Source organism: Parasteatoda tepidariorum, chromosome 9 (genome assembly GCF_982258835.1).
Source record: "Parasteatoda tepidariorum strain Cologne lab strain chromosome 9, Ptep-v5.0, whole genome shotgun sequence".
Taxonomy (NCBI): Eukaryota; Metazoa; Arthropoda; class Arachnida; order Araneae; family Theridiidae; genus Parasteatoda; species Parasteatoda tepidariorum.
In genome coordinates, this window is record NC_141763.1 from 1220953 (window position 1) to 1247693 (window position 26741).

General features: G+C 30.2%; 1 protein-coding gene across 1 annotated transcript; it reads right to left on the bottom strand.

Moving 5' to 3' along the window:
• Window positions 1–2592: 2592 nt before the first annotated feature.
• Window positions 2593–3204, bottom strand: LOC147803229 (alpha-1,6-mannosyl-glycoprotein 4-beta-N-acetylglucosaminyltransferase-like). Its single transcript, XM_087150477.1, has one exon. The coding sequence runs from the start codon at window positions 3202–3204 to the stop codon at window positions 2593–2595; it is 612 nt and encodes a 203-aa protein (XP_087006603.1).
• Window positions 3205–26741: the final 23537 nt, after the last annotated feature.

Below are 26741 nucleotides of genomic sequence, written 5' to 3' on the forward strand. Positions count from 1 at the left end.
TCCATAACAAAATCTATTTCCTAAAATCTTGTAGAATTACATAAATTTGTATAATATTTCAATATGTAATAAGTAACTGTAAATTTATGGAAAGCATAAAATTTTTTAAAATTCATGATTGCACTGAAAATTAAACAGATTTGTAAGAAACAGGGTTTGAAAAATCCCAGCCCATCTTGGTTTTCTATCAAAAACCTGGAGTTATTGGATTTTTGATGTAAACCTCATGTTTTTTTGTTTTGTTTTTTCCAAAAATACTTTAAATTTTTTTCCTGATTACTAAATAAGAAAGCATGATTGACTTCTAACAAGAAAGCTAAATATTTGGTAACTATTTATAATTTGTTATGTTACAATGTAAATTTTTTTTAAAGTTTTTGATTGTTACTCTATAATTTTTATTTCTTAAGGATAAGCAGATTGTTACAGAAAAATTTAAATCTACTCAACTAAGAGATCTTTAGATTTTATTCATCATTTTATTCAGTTAACATTACAACTTAATGTACTGTTTTTAATTTTTGTTCAATTTTTGGTTGCTTTAAAATTAGTTCATGTTTTTACCAGAATGTTTAGTTACATTATGTAAAGTCAATTCCTAATAACAGGTTTGGCTGGAAATAATTTTGTGCCTTTCATCATAAAAGTAAATATAACACATTTGCTGGTCTAGTAGTGTAAACTTGTTAAAAATAATTTTTTCAATGTTTTTACCAAATTTCTATATTTACTCTTCTTTTTTTTTAACATGCATGTAAAAAATTGCAAATCCTAATTTCTGCTCTTAATTTTACAAATCAATTTCAATGAAATCATTAAAAATGGAATACAGATTAGTTTCATACGTTAACTTTCACAATATGAATGATGTTAACTTTTAACAATCTGAAAATGTATTTTTTTTTAAAAAAAACCGACCCGGGTTTGCAAGAACTGTGTGGTACTTCTTTGGCAAACCCTGTTAATTAATACACTTATATCAGTGCTTACATTATAATAAAATTGTTAGTTATTATTTTTTTTATTGATTGATTTTTTTAGGAAAGTAAACAATTTGCACTGTCTCTGGTTAATTTTTCAAAAAAGTACTTAAAAGTGCTTAATGTTTGCATTGTTGAAAGAGTGGGAACCCTGTATAAAGAATATAGATAGATTGTATATATATAGATAGATAGATAGATAGAACTCATAAAATAAGTTAAAATATTGACAAAACATGGAAAATAATAAAAATTAATGAAAAGAGAACAATAAACTTATTAAAATAAAATATTTGAGCAAAAATTTTATTTATTTATTTAAAAAAAAGCTTTTTAAAAAGCTGGAAAACAAAATGAATAAAAAGATATAATCTCTTCATCAGCTGACACGATTATATCCGCAATAAGAAGTGCTTTCTAATATTGTATCAATATAACCAAAGCAAATTATATCAAAAAAATGTTTGCATGCTCCTCACACTATTGTATTGATATATTTTGCTTTGGCTATATTGATACAACCTGAGAAAGCACTCTTTTTAGCTGATGTAATTGTGTGTGTTTTTTTTAAATACATAAATAATTTTTTAAGTATTTTCAGAAATATTTTATATTAATAATTTTCCTTATTCTCATTAATTTTTATTGTTTTCTCTGTATTTTAATTATATATATTCATTTATTTTTCTCCATACATACCACATTTAAAGCCTATGACTTTCAACCTCTTTTTTTTAATTTTTTCTTTCTAGTGCTATCCAAGATAGATATATTTGAGTGTATGTATCTGCTTAAAATCATATTATTTTCGTGACACAATTTGAATGTTTCTTGCTGATTCTTAAAATTGTGATTGCATAATAGAAAAACTAAACATTACTTTGATTACAAAAAAAAAAAAATATTTATGTCTAAATATATTTACAATTTTCTGAAATATCTTTAACACAATTTTGAGTTCGCCCCTGAAAATTAAACTTAAGCACCAGAAAACAATATAGATAGGTTACTCTTATTACTTTTTGGTGCAGCTGCAGAAAAATAAGCGAAAAGGTTTTTTTCACCATGGTAATAAATTTTATTCATAATTTTCAGATTAAAAGCAACAACAAAATTCAATGCACCAGAAAAAGAGTTAATCATTTTCCGTAGGTTCTATATCAACCGATATCTCATTAATCAATAACCAGTTTGATTGCTTCTTGATGAATTCTATCCGTATACACTGAATGTTCTCTTTAGGCTATGTCGTGTTGACCGTTGCATCAGCTTTTCCCATTTCAAAAAGAGACACGGTGTTAAACTCTGAACAAACAGCCTTTCTGTCTGTCAGCATTTTCTTGAAAACTGTTGCCACTTTTAATTCTGCGTACCTTATAATATTCTCCTTGTGTGACGGAAGGCCGGAACTGACGAAAATTCTACGTACATTTGCGGGTTTCCTTAAAATCACATCAAAACTGTCATTCCTCTTCGGTGCGCTGCCCCAGAAGAATTTATCGGATTCGTCACAGCAATACTCCGGGTAGTGCTTTTTGTATACGCCTATTGTAGTGACGACATCTGCCGGTGGATTGGGAAAGTGGTACACTCGTATGTTGTTCGAAAAGCTTCAGTCTTTTGCTTTTTGGATTTTGCCATCGAGTGAAGAGTAAAGCCCCATATGCTGGAATAGCCCTGGTATTCTCCTGGTGACGATCTTTTTCTCGGGTACCATGATATCAAGGAATTGGAGGATCAGAAGATCTACTGGCTTTTCTAGGTGAAAGAGCACCAGGAATTCTGACAGTTTCCTCAAATCCTCCGACTTGAACAATCTACCTATGATGTAGAAACTCGAAAACGTCAGAGACACCCATTCCGAATTTTCCCGCGTTCGAATGAATCGTTGGATGGCGCTTACGAAATGAGGCGACGACTCTATGTCGTCTTCTAAAATTAGAAAATATTCAGAAAACGATTTCGAATATTTCAACAAGTAAGCAAAATCTAACACTTGCTTGGATCGCCAAGCAATTCTTTCTATCGTATCGTTGTAAGTCCGGCGAGTTATCTTCATCGGCGGATATATCTCGGGATAGGTTTGTATGAGAAGTAGCAAACCTGATCGGACATATTCGTTGAATAGAAGCATTGTTTCTTTCAGTCTTTTGTGTCGGATTTTGGTGTCACTGTCAGCATAAAGAGCAACTATTGTGACATCTTTTCTTTCATCTTTGTCCATGTTCTCAAGCAGTGATTTCAATGTTTTGTGGAGGTAGTTTTCTTTTTTCCGGGCCACAGAAGGTATGCCTATTGTAATATATTTACTTTTCCTGGTGTAAACATCAGTTGGTTCGGAAACTGTTTCATCTTTTACATTTGGCACACGCTGGAAGAAGAAAATTTATTTTTAAGTTGTTTTGCAAGCTACATTCTATTTAGACGTTCCATTTCTATTTAGACTGGGTTTGACTGTATAAAATATGATACATAAAACTAAATAATTCACTTTTTAAACATGGTGCGTAGCGTTTTTAAAAAGTGCTTAAAGGTGCTTATTTTCGTTTCTTAAAAGCCCTTAAAGGTGCTTTTTCCATTAAATGTTTTTAAAAAGTGCTTAATTTTCCCTTTTCGAAAATGAGATTTTTTTCTTTGTCGTGTTGATTTTTCGCCACGTATTATGCGAAAGCGTGCTTTTCACATTGTTCTATTCAACGTTTTCACAATTCATTCAACCACAATCCCTTTCGTTGTACTGTCAGTCCATAGCGTATGAAAACGTTTTCATGTTTGATGAAATACTTCCAAATCTACTGAGCTGAGTACGGTGAGTTTCTAGCAGTCTCATGTGCAACTCTTTGCAAGGTTTCATTTTCTACCCTCTGAAATCGAACCGAAAAATATCTTTTTATGGTGGCTAATATAATCAAGAAAAGAGTTCTTTGTCAGAAACGAGTTGTTTCATCATCTCAAGTCTTTGAAAATTATTTTGCATTTTGTTAATGTATATAGTGCTTAAAAGATGCTTATTTTTTGTTGAAAGATTTGGTTACACACCCTGTTAAGAGTAATTACTGAAAATTTATTTAATTTTTATTTACTACAGAGGAAAGTTTTATTTATTTCATTCTATTAGTAGTATGTTTTACACTACTATGCTGAGTGCTTCGAAGCAGCGCGCGTGACCTGACGGGAATTTCCCTAAACATTGGTAGGGCACTGAACATGCTAATCATTATGTGTTTATTAAAGTATAATTTACGAATTTTACATATACGAATTTTATATTGTAAGGCCGTTTGGTATTTTTTACTACAAATTTAACTGCTATTTATTAATTTTCGAACTGATAAACGAATGTTATTTTTTCTATCCTGTCATACTCCCTTTTTACACATCATTGTTAACTTAAATTTTAATGATTGCGCACATTCTTAAATTAAAATAATAATAACTAAAGTAAGATATTTCACTTCTTCTAAAAAATAATGGGAAAGTATATCAAGTATAATTAACCTGTTGCGACTTTTACAAATTAAAATAATAATTTTAAAAAATGCCTTTTTATTTTTTTAAACAAAGTAAAAATGACTATGTGAAAATATATTACTTATAATTAACTTAGTATAAATTTCCTTTTAAATTAAAATAATGAATAAAACAAGTAACTTTATTTTTATGAATAATGCAACAAAAAAAAGATTAATAAAATTATGCATTTTAATTAAAAAATATGCATATTTTATCCCACAAAACCATGAACTATTAAATAAAATACAAGGAATAACTATTGAGAAATATATCAGTTGTAGTTGATTTAGCTTTAATTGTTTTAATTAAAATGATAACTAACACGAGAAACTTAATTTTTTATATTTATAAATACAACCGAAGCAATAAAAGGAATTTTACAATGTCCTTTAATTAAAATATGCATATTTTATTTGATACAATTCAACTAACCTTAAACTAAAAATCAATTATGCTATTGCAGCAAATCGGTTATTTTTCTATGGTAACTAACTCCTTTATTCAATTAAATGAACTACTTAATTCTATTTTATTTTGTAACCGTCATCGAATAGCCAAATTTCTTTTCCTTTCAACTGTTGCGCAAGATAATTTGGAAATGAACCCTTAATTGATGTAACATGTATAAATAGAAAAGAAACATATAGAAAATAGAAACAGTGTTTCTTTCAGCAAATCATACATATAAAATTGTATTAAATTTGTGATTTTAGGAAAACACTATCAAAAATCGAAGTTTATTATAGTACTTATATTTTAATTTCAAAATAAAAGAGAACTATAATTTGAGATAAAAGCCAATGTTTACATATTTGCCAATTCAATACATTTTATTTTCGAAATAAGTAATCTGTTGAAGAATTTAGATCTACAGTTACGCTCTACTTTTAAATGTTGAAAAGTTTCCTAAGACATTCATTTTAATGGTAAAAAAATTCGGACTTAAATTACATGCAGAGGAAAATCAAATCAAAAATGAGCGTATACATTTACATATATTATCATATGCATATACATTAGTACAATTAAAAGTGCACAAAAAGTTTTTACACTTATAGAATTTTCGTATTTAATTGTAATTAATAAAGTTCAAGATGTTTGATATGATTAAAAGATCGTATGCAAAATATAGGATTCGTTTTTGATTGTAACATTCCGTAATAGTACCGATAATACCTGCAATATTCACACCCATTGTTTTGTAAAAAGAAGTTAAATAGATTTTGTTGCCCCGTACTAAAAACAATGAATTTAAAATCATAAAACATTTTTAGTGATAAACGTCACTCAACGTATAAATTAATGACGAAATTATCGGAAATATAAGTAAAGATTGATAAACGTACCCTTATAACTCACAGAACATTAAAATATAACTTCAGTAAAGTATGCATAAAAATTCACCCTGCAAAATTGTTTAAGTTGCAAACGAGTAAGTTTAGTACATTTGGATGGCAGTAAATCTGATATATATCAGGTCAAAGCAGCAACGATTTAATTACTATATTTATTTAATTGCTTTAAGGATTATTTCAAGTTCATAAATTAAGCAGATGATTGCAAATCGACAGTATTTTTACACTCTCATGAAATACACATCATGCAATTTAGAAGTAAAGCATGAAATATTTGAAACTATATATTAAGAAAAATAACTATTTATACAATTTAATCTAAACTACTGATTTCTTATATTCCAGTTTGCTAAGAACTTTCTCTTCAAAGAAAAACTTGAATATGTTTTCCATTTAAACTAATTACTTAAATTTAAAATTATTTCTGTTTTTCTCAGACTTTTCAAATGGAATATATCTAAATGTATGAAATAAGTGGTTTAAAATGTGATAGCGGTAACAATCATTCTTTTAAAATATACTGCTTTCTTTCGCCAAATTACAAAAAAATGACTAACGAATTCGCCTCATAACCTAATAATTTTGATTTGTTTCAAAGTAAAAGTTAAATTCTACTGATCATCGTTCGTTTACATCTGTGGTTACGAATTAAATAACGGAAGGATATTTTAAGTCTTTGTAAGCTAAATTATGAAATAAATTTTAAAGGAATATGAAGCAATACATTGAGCAAAACTTAATTTAGAACACATCAAGCATATTACATTTATCTTTGGCTGTAAGCTTGAGTTGCTTTAATTATAATTCATTCTAAATCATGTTCTACCACTTATTTGAAATGGTTTTAAAATTATTATCGCATAGTAGTCAGAATTACAAGAACTGTTCGATGTCTGTGTAGATCTATTCGATACTATATATACTAGGACAAAGGTAACTCTTGAAAACAAGATAAATAAAATTGTTATCACTAGAAAATACATAAATAACATAGGCTTTTCTTCATAAGCTAGTGATTTTTTAAATGACATTTTAAATCTCATTTTCCGAAACGTGCATGTTTAATTAAGTTATATGTAACAGAAGGTCACGTAAATGTTGCGACAAACTTCCGGTGGAAAAGACGTATATCATCAGGATTAAAATTACAGAGGGGAACCCTTGCCCGGAAATGTCCACCACTAGGGGAATTTCCCTAATATGAAATATATCTTCGTGTGCTTTTGAGCAGGTCATAATAGAGAAGCGCCCCTAGCTGCGCACGATGACGTTTCTGGGTGTGAGTTCCTATGCAATTTTAATCCTGGCTATGAGCCTTAACTTCCTTAGAATTTTGTCGCAACAGTTACGTGAACCCCTGTTATATATAGCGTTCTTACGTTTGTACATTTCGACAAAAATTGACTAAAAGTATCATTTTAAAAAACAATTTGCAGTATTAGAAACAAAGCTAATTTCAAATCTGAAGTCCCTGCATCCGAATTAGGCAAGTATTTTTATAAATGCAACAAAAATATGTTCCTCCATCTAATCTAAAGGAAAAGTAAAAAAAAAGGGGAGAAGCTAATTTTCCTAATTTAAAGAATGAGAGAAGAAAAATCACATTAAATGACTTTTGCTCAATTGTACTGAATTTATCAGGACAACTTGGTATGTATAAGTAATACAAGTCTATTTTAACTCACATATGAGCAATTATAATTGAATTTATTAGCATAAATAAATATATGTACTATTTAAGAGCAAATAAAAAAAATATTGACAGAGCAAACTTACTTCATTTCTTCCAAATAATTTAAAAATAGAAGTTACTTTTACTGAACATTGATTGACACGCTACTTTTGTTATTGAATGCGAAGAAAGTGTGGTAACGTGAGTACGATGGGGTAGGAGTTAGGACTGCCATCTTGTCTCCCTTTATCCCTCAGGAGCGTTGAATAAATTTCCATATGGACACAAAAAAAGATTTGTATAGTTTGTCTAAAGTAAGAACTCTCCATGCCATTTGTCTGGACCCGCGGCGGAGACTATGGTAACGGGGCATAACTATTTAAAGTAGGGGGAAGGGGTCACTGTTTAGGGCAGGTTTCAGGTTGGTGCGGTGAGAGAAAGGGAACCTTTTTTTTATCAATCTATTGTGTTAGCTCTAGAATGAAGAAAAGCTACCCTAATGCACTATTCTTGTTTCCATAGCTGCAGACGGTTTCAGACTTAGTGGTGGTGAGAGACAAACTATAGAGAATTCAGTTTAAGAATAATAAAAACTGCGTAGTACAAAAATGGTACCTTGAATTTTTTTTATATTTCAATCATATAATACATTGAAGAAATGAAATAAAAGAAATTTTATTAGCAACATGTTTAGGCAACGAGCTAAGTTTTGATACGTGAAGCTTACCACAGTTTCGCTTCAAAAGCTCTCTCCTCTCATCTTCGCAATATACCTTTAGTGGATCACTGTGACCCCCCTAATTGGCCTATTAAAATTTTCTTCGGCAGCTGTGTTTGAACCATAGACCCCTTCCTAGGGTCCAAGTTTGAAAATTATACTACTTAGCTTCTACTACTTAGCTTCAAGTACCCTCTCGGCTAGCGAAACAAAAGATTTTTGGAGCCATAGCGATCCCCCTAATTGTTCTATAAAAATATACTTTGGAGGGGTGTTTCGGCTTGTAGAGGCCCACCTTCGGTCCGAGCTTTAAAGTTACATACTTAATATTAAAGGGAGCTAGTCGGTCTTGAAATTTGAAACTTTTTCCCGCCATTTTATTTTATTTTATTTTTATTCCATTATGCGTTCTTTCAAAAAGAAAGACAAAGGATTTTATACATAGAACACCTTTCGTATGCTAAACTATCGTGAAAATATTGTAAAACGAGTTTAAAAAAATAATATAATATAAATAAACTAATTTCCGTGATTTTTCCAGTTTTTAAGCGTTATTTGAATATTCCCGAATGAAAGAAAATTATTTTTTTTATATAGGATCCTTTAATATATCGAAGAACACATTAAATAAATAATATAATGTAAAATAAACAAAAGAAAAAAAAGAAAAAATTTTAAAAATTGACACACAGCCGGGGTTCGAACCCTTACCCCCTCACTACATGCGTAAGTCACTAGCATTAAAAAGGAAATAAATTAAAATAAGGATAAAAAGTAAGCGAATATAGAAATAGAAAATTTATGCGAAACCAATCATTCAGATGAAGAATTATGAATTATATAAAATAAATTAATATGTCTGAATTTACTCGCATATTTTTTGTTAAAAGACGATCCGTCAGCCAGATTCTCTCAGAACAAAGAATTTTCTTGAATGCGGATCTCTGACGAAAATTCATATTAAACTAAAAGCCGAAAGAATTCATTGTTAAAACAAATAATAGAGTTTTCAAATTTTAATTATGAACGCATTCAATTAAAATAAATATATCTATTACTGTTTAAAAAAATAAATATAACATAATAATAAGAATTAAGAATAATATAATATAGAATTAAGAATAAATATAATAGAGAGTGAAGAAAGATGGCAGTAAACATTTTGAGGGAGGGTGGCGATAAACCAAAAAATGTAGGCGTTATTTGGCTAAAATTTCTCGTTCAGGAAATACCTTTATCAGGAAGTAGTTTTTATCAAAAGTTAATTATTTTTATTACTTAAAAATTTGAGCAGAAGGGGTCAAATATTTTCCAAAATATCAAATTTTAGAAAAATTCGTATTTTTAAAATTAGAAGAATTATTCGATGAATTTCGTTCAAAAAGATTCCAACCTTTAGACTGCCCTCCTGACCAATATATTCGGACCATAATTCCTAGATTGAAGCTACTCCCTATATTTGAACGATATTAATCCGAATGCGAAAAAGTGGAATGTTTATTCTGCGAAAATACGTTTTCTTGTCTAATTTCGCAACTTAAGAAAATTGCTACGAGTCTATTAATACCAGGGTTGCTATTTATATTTCTGGCCTTGGCAACAGTAAGTGCTGCTAGGCGACCGTAGACGATTTTAATCGAAAGTTTGATATTTTTAAATATAAATTTAGCAGACGATTTACCATTATAGCTTCATTTGTGTTGTTGACAGTAAATTGAAAAGTTCTTCTCTTTCAAAAAATGGAATTGAATCGTGGACATTTTCGTGCCATTATTTTTCATAACTTTCGACGTGATTGTCAAGACAAGAGTGCTTCGATGAACTTAATTCTTTATTCAGCGATAAAGCGCCATCCATCGCGATGCTGTGCGTGAACTGATAAAGCAAGATCGTCATGTGACATACCGTGACATAGAGGCGTCTTTGGACATTAGTATGACTAGCATCAATAAAATATTGCATGAACATTTGAGCGTAAACAAAATTTGTTCGCGTTGGATCCCGCATAATCTGACAAACGCTCAAAAAAAGGCTCGTGTCGATTGGTGCAAGGAAATGTTGGAAAAATACGTTCAAGGTACATCAAAGGCTGTGTATAACATCTACACAGGTGACGAATCATGGATTTATGCATATGAGCCGGAAACAAAACAGCAATCAACTGTATGGGTCTTCCAAGACGAGGCAAAACCAACGAAAGTTGTTCGAGGAAGAAGCACATCGGAACAAATGATTGCCTGTTTCTTCGGCATTAACGGTCATGTGGCAACAGTGGCGTTAGAGCAACGCAGGACGGTCAATTCTGAATGGTGCAGGACCATTTGTTTGCCAGAAGTCATCGGAGAAATTCGAAAAAAGCATAAGAACAGGCGAATCATTCCTCATGACAATGCGAGCTCTCACACATCGACTCAAACAAAGGCATTTCTGACGGAGCGAAAGATCGAACTGATGGGCCATCCGCCGTACAGCCCTGATTTGGCACCCAGTGACTTCTTCTTATTCCCACACATAAATAAATTACGTGGACAACGAATTTCGACGCCCTAAGAAGCGGTTGATGCATTCAAAGCGCATGTTTTGGAGTTACCTCAATCGGACTGGAAAAAGTGCTTTGAAAATTGGTTCAAACGCATGCGAAAGTGTATTGATCATCATGGAGAATATTTTGAAAAAAAAAAAATAAAACCAACTTCGATCCTACATGTTTGTTTTTTCATTATTAGGCCAGAAATATAAATAGCAACCCTCGTATTGTAAGAAAGCACTTGTTTTTGGATTTTCATCATGGAAACCTCGGTTTTTTAAAGGGTATATGGAGCCGAATAAAAATTCCAAAGATAAATTTAAAAATATATATACATATAGAATAAACAAAAACTTTTTTGATAAAGAGATTGGCATTATATTGAAGATTGAATTACTATATATTTTTATTAAACGTCGCAGATGCCATAAAGGATATAAAATCATAAGAAAACATATTTTCCCTAAAGCTGCGTTTCCCAATTTTTTCCGGTTACAGAACTTTTAAGTGATTGATGTGGCGGAACAACGATTTAAAAAACAAAAAAGTAGTTTTAAAGTGAAGAATTGATTTTTGTTATCGTTCAAACAATAATAATTTTAAAATTATGCATAAACTAAAAATGAATAAAATAAGCTGAATTTCAGGAAAAAACAAACAAATAATACGAACATTGAAAATGGCTATTAGAGAAACACTTTTCTTTACAATTAAAAAAATTTTTTTTTAGTGTTAAAGGTTTATTGGAAAATATTGTTGTGTTTATTATAAAAAAAGAAGGGAAAAAAAACGATTGCAAGAGACTGAGGTGGTATGATTATTATTTGATTAAAAACACTTCATTGCTTTAAAATTATACTGATTTGAAATAACAGTAGACATGTTTCACGCACTCAAAATTGGCGCTCATTTTCAAGACTTGCCAGGCGTAAATGATACGAAACAAAGGCGATTTGAATTATGAAACGTTATGGGTCCAACGTAAAACGGAAGAATAAATGTGAGAAACAAAACTGAAAGCTATTTTTTAATTTCGAGTTAGTTTTTAAAACTGGAATTTTTTCAGCGACATTTTGCTTGAATAATTCAGTGGAAATAATTAAAATATTAAATAAATAATGATTTGATAAAAATATAATATTAGGTTTCTAAAATTGTTACTACTTTACTTGAATTTTATTTTATAACCGTCGTTGAATAGCCGACCTATTTGTACCTCACTTCTAATGCTCAACTCCGTTGCCTTGTAATTTTGAACCCAATCCAGAAGACAAGTGAACTCCTGGATCAAGTATTGGGAGAAATTTGCCATCATAGAGGATTTTTTTATGGAACTAACCCACATTTGCGTTACATGGAGAGGAAAACCTCCCACAGTTAGCCTGACTGCAAGGGGAGTCATGACCCGTCTACCATTGAGGATATTTTACGTCAGCAAGCAGAATGTTGAATTCGTATCGACCAGCCATTGATGGGATTCGAACCCGGTTCTCTCATTGGAAGGCTCTATCCCCTGACGACTCAATTTAATCGAATTGTCTCGGCCTTCCACGGAACACGTCTTTTTTCCGACGAATTTTTGACTCAAATTATAAGGAATAACCACAATTTTAAAAATACGGTTCAACAAGTTTGTAAATTTAAGACCTTGAGCTGCGAATTGTTAATTTTATTCTTTGCATCCCTTTTTCATTGCATCGAATCAGATTATATTTTCGAAGAATTAAAAAATAGTTTTAGTTATTTGCTAAATTTAATATTAATTTAAACATTTTTGTCTTGTCAGATAAAATATATATATTACAATTTTCACGTATCGTTTTATATTGGAAGATGATTCTTTCCTTGTTTAAAGCCTTTTTAAATAATTTCAGAAAAATATTTTACTATTTATAAATTACTTTTGAAATTTTAAGCACATACGAATTGGATTCTTTTTTTCATTACCTTGTATGGAAAATGTAATTATTTCCGCATCTGCATTGCTTAAAACTACAGATAGTTCAAATATTAATAGTTTTTCAGTGCTTATTTTTTTTAATTTTACTCAATGTTTTATATTATATTTTAAATGCATCGTTCAATTAAAATTCCTAAGATCGATGGTCGCAATGCGGTATAAAAGTAAATCAGTGATCAAGTAAAGAGTTACCGCGACAGCCCGTAGTGGGTCATGGGGGATAAGACTGCCCAATTTCGTGACCAACGTCATGATTGTGGCAATGTGGTAGACACTACGCACATGCCCCCTTTACTTTACAAACCAACTGATACCTATCGATCTGAAGCTGAGTGGGCTTCAAACCGCCCTTGGGAATCGAACCTTAGCTCTTCTCAATGACTGCTTTAGCCGGTGAGCCATCACGGCTCAAAACAGTGTTAGGAGAATTCCGATAATTTCCACCAATTTTTGCTGTTATGAACCAATCCACTTCAAATTTGCTCAAACGTTAGGAGACACTCCCGCTGGACCAAACTGTCAACTTCAAAATTACCCCCGAGCACCGATTGGGGAGCTTTTCATAGCAATAGTAGATACATATTATATACGGCCGGGATAGCTTGGTATGTTAGGTGCTGGACTCAGTTTTATGAAAACGGGAGTTCGAATCCAGCCGGCCGAAGACTCCCCGTATAGTAAAATGGTGACTGCTGCACGTTAAATCTGTTGGATCACGAAGTACTCCACGTTCTCATAAAAAATCAAAACCTCTGGGGGTACTCAATTGGAGATTGATGGTTCTCCGGTTCAGGTCAAAATTATGATCTGTGTTTGTATGAATGGGTCCGTCCTATAAACGGGTGTGGCAGAAGTCAAATTCTTGGCCATAGTTGGCGCCACTAGAAAACAAGAACGATCCTACCCCCTCTGCCTATATGGCTGACTACAGCAACAATATATAAAATATTCATCTATCAATTCTAATAGATAAATATTTTTATAATAGTTGCATTGAGATAAAGTTGACGACCTCTCCCAGATCGAACTTTTCTATAGAAGTATTTTAAACAAAACGCTCTAGCGGAAAAGACTATGAAGCTTTTTTCATGCAGAAGAAACAAGTTGCTGTTACGTTTTTCGGTTTTACACGTTTTCACTGTTATTATTGAACATCTTGTGATAGATTATAGTAGAACTAAAGTAATGAACAGCGCGAAAAAAAATAAGCAAAAGACCTAGAATAACTTTTAATCTAACGACAGCATTTTTAAGTTCTTGTACTTAATAGTTCAAGGGAATGGGGTGATCTTAAATCTGTTAATTAGTTAGTGCAGATGAGTTACGAAATCAGATACAAAAAAGTATTTTCTCTGAATAACAATTTTTCTACCGATTATGATTATTGACTCCCAAAATAAAGGGGATTGCTGGAAAATAGAGTCCCAAAGTTTGGTGAGGGGATCTCCTTATTGTTAATTTTGCGTATTTCGTCCAAAAACGTTTTAAGGAAATAACATAAAATTTAATTAATAGTATGAAAGGAAAGACAAGTGTACATCGAATGTTCTTCAGCCACCTGAAAATGGTGTCAAATGATTTCAGTCGGCACTGATTATCTGGCATATGTGATGAAAACAATCGATTTTGCAGCAAAAAGCATTTTCATTTTTCGTTGATGCTGTTGTCGTAGCAAATGGTGCGATTGTTATTGTTTTTCAGTGGCGCCATCTATGGCCAAGAATTTGACTTCGTCCACACCCATACGTCCCACCCGTTTACAGGGTGAATTCATTCACTCTTCCACACATCGTAATTTTCACCTGTGCCAGAGAACGATCAATCTCCAATTCAGTACCCTCAGAGGTATAATTTTTTATGGGAACATGGAGGACTTTGCGACTCGATAGATTTAATTTGCATCAGTCACCATTTACTACAAAGGGAGTTTTCGGATGGCTACATTCGAACTCCCGTTCTCATGAATGTCGGTCCAGCATCCTGCCAACCAGGTTCATTTACCGTTACAACACCGGTACTGTAAAAAAAAATGCATGGAAATTATCTGCAAAAATTACAGCAATTTTTTACAATGTGCTAGTTGCAAACTCAAAAGAACTTTTTGAAACACTTAATACATTAAATAATTCATTGGATTCCTCAAATAAGAAACACACTCTCATCAAGTTCTAAAAATCTTACTATTTTTACGAAAGAACACACACCTATTAAGTTGTTAAAACCAGTGTAAAGGTTTCATTACTTATAAAGAAGCTCATTTGAAAACATTTAAATATATTTTAAATTCATTCACGCTTACAATTAAACTGAAGCACGTATGAATGCAATAAGTAAGCGGTAAGTATAAATTGAATGTTTTGTATAAAATGCGTGTTTTTTTTTTTACTCTTAAGTTTCATAAATTCAATTTTCAACCAGTCAGGTTATATATTTCCTAAATCGTTGGTGAACTAAGAAAGTTTTCGTGATTTTCTTCTCTTTGTAATAAGGTACAAGGTGGTTTTACTGAAATAGTTTCTCATTGATAAGAAATTGCACCATCAGAAAGGTTCCTAATTTTACATTAAAATCGAAATACAAAATTTATCATTAAAATCGAAAATCTTCTTTTTAGTTTTCTATTCAACGTTGGTATTACAAGAAACAATCAATTCTACTTTTTAATTTTTAGAATATTGTTTCAAATAACAATTTATTTTATTTCACGTTAAATTTATTACGTGTTAGATTTAAAATGTCTTTAACTCCAGATTTTCAGTTTATCCGGCGATTCTTTTAAAAATTTCATTTTTACTGCTCTATTTTTTTAAAAAAAAAGATCAAATTGATGAATCCCAAAAATATTCCTTATTTTTATTTCCTTACTTTTTGCTTTAGCAGAATAATTTTTTTTAAGAGAAATAAAATTTTATTCACACATTTAATTCTTTATTGTATTTAATATTTATTTTCAGCAGTAAATTATTGTAGATTTATAGTTTCTCCCTAACCCAGGAGTAGAATTATATCTAATGTTCGGCTAAAAATTCATTGCAAATGTTGTATATGGATTATGAGATCGGTCGAACCATAGAGGGTTTTCTACATAATTATGCTGCCATTGCAAGTTTTCCAATGGAAACAAACAGTAACTTTTCTTTTCTTCGTTGTAATCAAAATTAGAAAGTGTTAAACATTGGATTGCCACGAATTTATGGTCAACGCCGATGATAAAATAAACATAGCATTATTACATACAGTTCAGTTAAATTCTAGCAATAATAATCATTGCAATGTTCTACATTTTAATAAATAAAAACTTTATTATTTTTTTTTTTATTAAAAGTGTAAGTTTAATTGAAACCAGGGGGAAATAAACAGAATTCTATCACAGTTGTTACGCGTAAATTTTCAACAAAATCTATGCATTATTTTTTTAAATATTAAATAAGAGTAAAACTTGCTCAGGCTCTAATTTTCCTGAAATTGGCGTAATGTTTTTTAGTTTTTGGTAATCCTTTAAGATGACGTTGAATCCCGTTCAGAACAAATTAATTCAAATTTGAATGCGAAATAAGTGGCCTTAAAATTCAAATTAATTTTAAATTTTATCCTATATATTTAATAGGTTCCTATTTTACTTGGTTTAAAAAATTTTCACATAGAATCAACAAAAGTGATAATATTCATCTAAAATATTCAATTACTAAGCATATTAATTTACTTAACTAAATTAACGCAATAATTCCAATAATGTGTATCGCAAAAATCTGTTAAACTGGGCTAAAAGCACCTGCAACAGGATTGTAGCCCCCTTCCAAACACATATACAAAAACATGTAAGGGTGATTCTTTTTAAACATGACAATTCGAACCAAAAAATTTCTTCAAATTTAAAGTCTTCGAAATAATCTAAAAAAAAATTTGTATGCTTCTTTAGTTACATTTATTAATATCTTACCGACTGCAGTGTAGTTTATTGACATTTACTCGAGAAAAAAAAAATAGAAATTCGCCAAATCTTGAACGCTAGGAAAATTACATATTAGCATAGAAGTTTAAAAAATGGTCATTTTAAGTTAATAGTAAGTAACTCAACTTGAGCCTTATATTAGATGGACCAAAAATTGCTTAAATTAATTATTTTTATCCGCTGTAGAAAGAATCAATTTTTTTTTGTTGCTATTATGTACAGAATAAATCTGTGTATAATAATCAATCATTAAATAAATAAATAGCTTTAATTACATCCAACCATATTACAATCATACATAAACTTGGTATTAGGTCAATATTTGCTTTTCCGCCTTACAGTATTAGCAGTTAAAAAAAATTTGGTAACACTTCAATGTCCCGGATTTCATAAGCCAGGAGAATGACAGCCAGAAAAATGACAAATTCGCCATTTCATAGCATATAACTTTACTTTAATTTAATATTTATACCTAAGACGTTTGCATTCTGCAGAAAACAACAGGATTTCTTGAAATAACTCAGATAAATCTATGTAGTTTATGTTATTAATGATTTCAAGAAGCCAGGAAAATGACAACACAAATACTTACTCATCTTGAAAAAAATTTTGAAATAGATTTTGAACCAGAAAATTGATTCTTTATTCCAACAAGACATGCTCATATAGGAGGTTATCTAATAAATCTATTAACTTAACATATTGATTGCTTACTCTATCTATTTTGGTTATAAACCACTAAAGAAGAGTAGCCAGGAAAATGACAGATTTTCTTGGGACAAACAAATTACTGACAGAAAAAATTATTTTAAACTAAATTTTTGTAAATAATACCCTCTGCGTATATTCTGGAAATGCTTACATCGGTTGAGGTAAAAAAAATTAGATATTGAAAATGTTATGGGAAGTTTTGTAGCTAGTTATTATTGGAAACATTGTTTGGGACATGCCTGGAAAATGACATTTTGAAGTTCAATTAAATTTTTTAACTATACGAAACAGTCAATGCTAGTACTAAGTCATTTTAAAATGCTAATAGCAATGCAATTTATAATTTTTTTTAAAAAAATGTTCTTTTAATATTATAGTATTAGATCTGGGAGCAAGGGACAGTAAATAGTCATATTTTTTGAGAATCACCCATATACATATCCGAAAAACATATACCTACACTAAGAAATACGTATAAAACATTTTTTTAAAAGATTTTATTCTGTCCTTGTCACTCGATTTATAATAGTCAGCACAAGCGTCGCTAGGATTGATGATGGTCGAAAATACGATATGAGGAGAAAAGCAATTTCTGTATAGTATACACTTAAAGTATACTATCGTCTACTTCGACAGGGGGCATTCCTCTCCATTGCATTCCAATTATTATTAATAGCCAGTTATAAGGGGTTAATTTGGTGGACACTTTAGTAATTTTTTATAATTTTTGGGTTCAAATGACAAGTTTGATACTAATACCAGATCAAAGGAGAAATGTCAAAATTTCGAAAAATATATACATATGCTGAGAAATCTGTAAAAAGCATTTTTTAAAAATATTTTATTCCGTCCATGTCACTCGATTTATAATCGTTAGCACAAGTGTCGCTAAGATCGATAATGGTGTAAGTTACGATATAAGGAAGAAAAAAATTCTGTACTGCCTACATTTAATGTATACTATTGTATAATTCACTTAAAGGCATTTCTCTCCATTGCTTTCTAAATATTATTAATAGCTGGTTTTAAGGGGCTCATTTGGTGGACACTTTAGTAATTTTTTATAATTTTTGGGTTCAAATGACAACTTTGATACTAATACCAGATCAAAGGAGAGGTGTCAAAATTTCGAAAAATATATACATATGCTGAGAAATCGGTAAAAAGCTATTTTCAAAAATATTTTTTTCCGTCCATGTCACTCGATTTATAATAGTTAGCACAGGTGTCGCTAAGATCGATCATGGTGTAAGTTACGATATAAAGAAGAAAAAAATTCTGTACTGCCTACATTTAATGTATACTATTGTATAATTCACTTAAAGGCATTTCTCTCCATTGCTTTCTAAATATTATTAATAGCTGGTTTTAAGGGGCTCATTTGGTGGACACTTTAGTAATTTTTTATAATTTTTGGGTTCAAATGACAACTTTGATACTAATACCAGATCAAAAGAGAGGTGTCAAAATTTCGAAAAATATATACATATGCTGAGAAATCGGTAAAAAACATTTTTTAAAAATATTTTTTTCCGACCATGTCACTCGATTTATAATATTTAGCACAGGTGTCGCTAAGATCGATCATGGTGTAAGTTACGATATAAAGAAGAAAAAAATTCTGTACTGCCTACATTTAATATATACTATTGTATAATTCACTTAAAGGCATTTCTCTCCATTGCTTTCTAAATATTATTAATAGCTGGTTTTAAGGGGCTCATTTGGTGGACACTTTAGTAATTTTTTATAATTTTTGGGTTCAAATGACAACTTTGATACTAATACCAGATCAAAAGAGAGGTGTCAAAATTTCGAAAAATATATACATATGCTGAGAAATCGGTAAAAAACATTTTTTAAAAATATTTTTTTCCGTCCATGTCACTCGATTTATAATATTTAGCACAGGTGTCGCTAAGATCGATCATGGTGTAAGTTACGATATAAAGAAGAAAAAAATTTTGTACTGCCTACATTTAATATATACTATTGTATAATTCACTTAAAGGCATTTCTCTCCATTGCTTTCTAAATATTATTAATAGCTGGTTTTAAGGGGCTCATTTGGTGGACACTTTAGTAATTTTTTATAATTTTTGGGTTCAAATGACAACTTTGATACTAATACCAGATCAAAAGAGAGGTGTCAAAATTTCGAAAAATATATACATATGCTGAGAAATCGGTAAAAAACATTTTTTAAAAATATTTTTTTCCGTCCATGTCACTCGATTTATAATATTTAGCACAGGTGTCGCTAAGATCGATCATGGTGTAAGTTACGATATAAAGAAGAAAAAAATTCTGTACTGCCTACATTTAATATATACTATAGTATAATTCACTTAAAGGCATTTCTCTCCATTGCTTTCTAAATATTATTAATAGCTGGTTTTAAGGGGCTCATTTGGTGGACACTTTAGTAATTTTTTATAATTTTTGGGTTCAAATGACAACTTTGATACTAATACCAGATCAAAAGAGAGGTGTCAAAATTTCGAAAAATATATACATATGCTGAGAAATCGGTAAAAAACATTTTTTAAAAATATTTTTTTCCGTCCATGTCACTCGATTTATAATATTTAGCACAGGTGTCGCTAAGATCGATCATGGTGTAAGTTACGATATAAAGAAGAAAAAAATTCTGTACTGCCTACATTTAATATATACTATTGTATAATTCACTTAAAGGCATTTCTCTCCATTGCTTTCTAAATATTATTAATAGCTGGTTTTAAGGGGCTCATTTGGTGGACACTTTAGTAATTTTTTATAATTTTTGGGTTCAAATGACAACTTTGATACTAATACCATATAAAAGGAGAGGTGCCAAAATTTCGAAAAATGTATACATATGCTGAGAAATCTGAATAAAGCATTTTTTAAAAATATTTTATTCCGTCCATGTCACTCGATTTATAATAGTTAGCACAGGTGTCGCTAAGATCGATGATGGTGTAAGTTACGATATAAGGAAAAAAAATTCTGTACTGCCTACATTTAAAGTATACTATCGTCTACTTCGCTTATAGGCATTTCCCTCCATTTCTTTCTAAATATTATTAATAGCTGGTTTTAAGGGACTCATTTGGTGGACACTTTAGTAATTTTTTTATATTTTTTGGGTTCAAATGACAACTTTGATACTAATACCAGATCAAAGGAGAGGTGTCAATATTTCGAAAAATATATACATATGCTGAGAAATCAGTATAAAGCATTTTTTTTTAAATATTTCATTCTATCCATGTCACTCGATATACATTAATTAACTCAGGTGTCGCTAGAATCGATTATGGTCTAAAATACGATATGAGGAGAAAATCAATTTCTGAATAGTATACATTTAAAGTATACTATCGTCTACTTCGACTGGGGGCATTCCTCTACATTGAATTCAAATTATTATTAATAGCCCATTATAAGGAGATAATTTGGTGGTCACTTTAGTAATTTTTTATAATATTTGGGTTCAAATGACAACTTTGATACTAATACCAGATCAAAGGAGAGGTGTCAAAATTTTGAAATATATATATATATATATATATATATATATATATATATATATATATATATATATATATATGCTAAGAACTCTGTATAAAGCATTTTTTACGAATATTTTATTCTGTCCATTTCACTCGATTTATAATAATTAGCACAGGTGTCGCTAGGATCCATGATAGTTTAAAATACGATATGAGGAGAAAAACAATTTCTGTATGACCTACATTTAATGTATACCATTGTCTACTTCACTTACAGGCATTTCTCTCGATTGCTTTCAAAATATTATTAATAGATGGTTTTAAGGGCCTCATTTGGTGGACACTTTAGTAATTTTTTATAATTTTTGGGTTCAAATGACAACTTTGATACTAATACCAGATCAAAAGAGAGGTGTCAAAATTTCGAAAAATATATACATATGCTGAGAAATCGGTAAAAAACATTTTTTAAAAATATTTTTTTCCGTCCATGTCACTCGATTTATAATATTTAGCACAGGTGTCGCTAAGATCGATCATGGTGTAAGTTACGATATAAAGAAGAAAAAAATTCTGTACTGCCTACATTTAATATATACTATTGTATAATTCACTTAAAGGCATTTCTCTCCATTGCTTTCTAAATATTATTAATAGCTGGTTTTAAGGGGCTCATTTGGTGGACACTTTAGTAATTTTTTATAATTTTTGGGTTCAAATGACAACTTTGATACTAATACCAGATCAAAAGAGAGGTGTCAAAATTTCGAAAAATATATACATATGCTGAGAAATCGGTAAAAAACATTTTTTAAAAATATTTTTTTCCGTCCATGTCACTCGATTTATAATATTTAGCACAGGTGTCGCTAAGATCGATCATGGTGTAAGTTACGATATAAAGAAGAAAAAAATTCTGTACTGCCTACATTTAATATATACTATTGTATAATTCACTTAAAGGCATTTCTCTCCATTGCTTTCTAAATATTATTAATAGCTGGTTTTAAGGGGCTCATTTGGTGGACACTTTAGTAATTTTTTATAATTTTTGGGTTCAAATGACAACTTTGATACTAATACCATATAAAAGGAGAGGTGCCAAAATTTCGAAAAATGTATACATATGCTGAGAAATCTGAATAAAGCATTTTTTAAAAATATTTTATTCCGTCCATGTCACTCGATTTATAATAGTTAGCACAGGTGTCGCTAAGATCGATGATGGTGTAAGTTACGATATAAGGAAAAAAAATTCTGTACTGCCTACATTTAAAGTATACTATCGTCTACTTCGCTTATAGGCATTTCCCTCCATTTCTTTCTAAATATTATTAATAGCTGGTTTTAAGGGACTCATTTGGTGGACACTTTAGTAATTTTTTTATATTTTTTGGGTTCAAATGACAACTTTGATACTAATACCAGATCAAAGGAGAGGTGTCAATATTTCGAAAAATATATACATATGCTGAGAAATCAGTATAAAGCATTTTTTTTTAAATATTTCATTCTATCCATGTCACTCGATATACATTAATTAACTCAGGTGTCGCTAGAATCGATTATGGTCTAAAATACGATATGAGGAGAAAATCAATTTCTGAATAGTATACATTTAAAGTATACTATCGTCTACTTCGACTGGGGGCATTCCTCTACATTGAATTCAAATTATTATTAATAGCCCATTATAAGGAGATAATTTGGTGGTCACTTTAGTAATTTTTTATAATATTTGGGTTCAAATGACAACTTTGATACTAATACCAGATCAAAGGAGAGGTGTCAAAATTTTGAAATATATATATATATATATATATATATATATATATATATATATATATATATATATATGCTAAGAACTCTGTATAAAGCATTTTTTACGAATATTTTATTCTGTCCATTTCACTCGATTTATAATAATTAGCACAGGTGTCGCTAGGATCCATGATAGTTTAAAATACGATATGAGGAGAAAAACAATTTCTGTATGACCTACATTTAATGTATACCATTGTCTACTTCACTTACAGGCATTTCTCTCGATTGCTTTCAAAATATTATTAATAGATGGTTTTAAGGGCCTCATTTGGTGGACACTTTAGTAATTTTTTATAATTTTTGGGTACAAATGACAACTTTGATACTAATACCAGATCAAAGGAGAAGTGTCAAAATTTCGAAAAATATATACATATGCTGAGAAATCAGTATAAAGCAATTTTTTAAAAATATTTCATTCTATCCATGTCACTCGATTTACATTAATTAACTCAGGTGTCGCTAGGATTGATTATGGTCTAAAATACGATATGAGGAGAAAAACAATTTCTGTATAGTATACACTTAAAGTATACTATCGTCAACTTTGACTGGGGGCATTCCTCTCCATTGAATTCTGATCATTATTAATAGCCCATTATTAAGGGGATAATTTGGTGGACACTTTAGTAATTTTTTATAATTTTTGGATTCAAATGACAACTTTGATGCTAATACCAGATCAAAGGAGAGGTGTAAAAATTTCGAAAAATATATACATATGCTGAGAAATCTGTATAAAGCATATTTTAAAAATATTTCATTCTATCCATGTCACTTGATTTACAATAATTAGCACAAGTATCGCTAGGATCGATTATGGTGTAAGTTACGATATAAAGAAGAAAATAAATTCTGTATGACCTTTATTTAATGTACACTATTGTCTACTTCACTTATAGGCATTTCTCTCCATTGCTTTCTAAATAATATTAATAGCTGGTTTTAAGGGGCTCATTTGGTGGACACTTTAGTAATTTTTTATATTTTTTGGGTTCAAATGACAACTTTGATACTAATACCAGATCAAAGGAGAGGTGTCAATATTTCGAAAAATATATACATATGCTGAGAAATCAGTATAAAGCATTTTTTTTTAAATATTTCATTCTATCCATGTCACTCGATATACATTAATTAACTCAGGTGTCGCTAGAATCGATTATGGTCTAAAATACGATATGAGGAGAAAATCAATTTCTGAATAGTATACATTTAAAGTATACTATCGTCTACTTCGACTGGGGGCATTCCTCTACATTGAATTCAAATTATTATTAATAGCCCATTATAAGGAGATAATTTGGTGGTCACTTTAGTAATTTTTTATAATATTTGGGTTCAAATGACAGCTTTGATACTAATACCAGATCAAATGAGAGGTATCAAAATTTTGAAAAATATATACATATGCTGAGAAATCAGTATAAAGCATTTTTCAAAAATATTTCATTCTATCCATGTCACTCGATTTGCAATAATTAGCACAGGTGTCGCTAGGATCGATGATGGTCTAAAATACGATATGAGGAGAAAAACAATTCTGTGTAGTATACATTTAAAGTATTCTATCGTCTACTTCGGCTGGGGACATTCCTCTCCATTGCATTCAAATTATTATTAATAGCCGGTTATAAGGGATTAATTTGGTGGACATTTTAGCAATTTTTTATAATTTTTGGGTTCAAATAACAACTTTGATACTAATACCATATCAAAGGAGAGGTGTCAAAATTTCGAAATACATATGCTTATGCTAAGAAATACGCATAAAACATTTTTAAAAAATATTTTATTTTGCCCTTGTCACTTTATTTAGCACAGGTGTCGCTAAGATCGATGATGGTGTAAGTTACGATATGAGGAGGAAAAAAAAATTCTGTATGGCCTACATTTAATGTATACTATTGTCTACTTCACTTATAGGCATTTCTCTCTATTGCTTTCTAAATAATATTAATAGCTGGTTTTAATTTCATTTGGTGGACACTTTTTATAATTTTTTGGTTCAAATGACAACTTTGATACTAATGCCAAATTAAAGGATAAATGTCAAAATTACGAAAAATATATACATATGCTGAGAAATATGTATAAAGCATTTTTTAAAAATAGTCTCCTCTTTCAATTCTCCTCCTGCTGTTGTCGCTTAAATCTGAGATTCTGTAAATTATTCTGGATAGCTGGGATAATTTTTTGTTGTATAGCCTATGTTCAAAGGACTGTCATTTACTGTTTCATGCATTGTCTTCTTTTATTTACTTATTATCATCAATTGCTGCATTTTAGGGGGTCATTTGAAGGACAACTGACTAATTTTTTATATTCATTTGTATGAAAGAGAGTACTTTGATATTAATACCTAGTGAAAAAGCTAGGTGTAAGATAGGTATAAGCTTTTTTCAAAAAAATGTTTTTTTCTGTCCTTGCGACTTAATATAGTTTTCACAGGTTTCGTTATAATCGCAATTGAAGCAAATATGATAGGACACTAGTTAAAAAAATTCTTTTTAGCAACATTTAATGTAGCTTATTCTTTTTTCGGTTTTAAGCATTGCTTTCTTTTGTATGTATGTTATTATTACATTTAATATAATGATCAGGATCAGGTAATAAATATATGCGATTTAAGCACTTGGAATTTTTGTGTCTAACCAAACAATCCGCCAAAGCTTTATACAATGTCGCAGGATAGACTGATTTACAGGATGGTAGTATTTTCTGAGGAGTTTTGCCTGATGGAATTTGCGTGTGTTGAAGATTTTGTTGACATGTGACAGAATTTATAGCGAGTATTATCGTTGAAGGTGATATGAAGCCGTGGTATCCCCAATTATACGGGGAAAGGGAACGACTATCTGCCGGGGTAAAGTAGTTTGAAATGATCATGAAAACAAACCTATTGGCAACTTGGAGCAATTAAGTTACATAGATGGAAAACTGAGCGTGTTACGATATTTCGAAAGCCGTAACATAGAGCAAAAAGGTTGTTAACATTGAAGAAATGAATTGTCTTACAGAAATACTGACCCGTTTTTAATATGTAAGCGCTATAAAACTTTTCATTTTAAATAATTTTGCTTCTTGTCTTTTTTTAGAAATATGAAATTTAACATTTTCTTTGCGTAAATCGTACCTATAGCTACATAAATAAATATAAAGTAAAAGTTGATCTTATATTTACACATACTATACATTAAGTTAATCTTATATTTACACTGTCTTGAGTAATTGGTAGTAAGTCTTTTTATTGAATACTTTAAAATCAATGTTACACTCAAACAATTTATTTTATTCAGTGTAGGTATTGTTTTTTTCTTTTTCAGAATTCTTCACTTTAAAAATAAACAGTAAATAGAAAATATTAAAGATAATGATTCCAACTTTCATAAAAAATAAATTATGGCCGGAAGGTCAAATTACGTTTTCCTTTGAAAGCTGTTGGATTCAAAAATGCACATTCTAATCAATGTATTTTGACTAGAGATAGGTTGATGTGCCTACGTTTTGCTATTTTTACTTTTGATTTAGATCTTTTTTCTTTTCGTAAAAAAATCGTGGAATTCAGACAATCCAACGAAATTTTAATTACGAAAATTTCCAACGCACAAAATAGTGTTTCTTTTTATCTCTTATTACTTTTTGAATTCTGATCAATCAAAAACTATAACTGATATTTTGTTTACCTTCCATTTATTTAACCTTACTTAACACTAAATTAACTTTATTATTATTAATAATTAAAATCGTGCACAATCTAAAATAGTTGATTTAATAAAGCTCAGGACATGAATGTTTATCTGTGTGTATTGTTCTCTATTGTGTGAATGTGGCCCACCCTATAAACAGGTATCTGTGGCAGTGTGGCATGTTGATCGTCTCCGTGACTTAGGTTCACAGGTACCCACTGGTAAAGTTAAATGAGTAATACTTCCGGCAACTTCACATTCGAAGGACGTAAAAGTTCAGTGCCTGCCTTTAGAAGAAAAAATATTAAGGGTGACTGTTATGTAAGCCCCTGTAATAAACAAA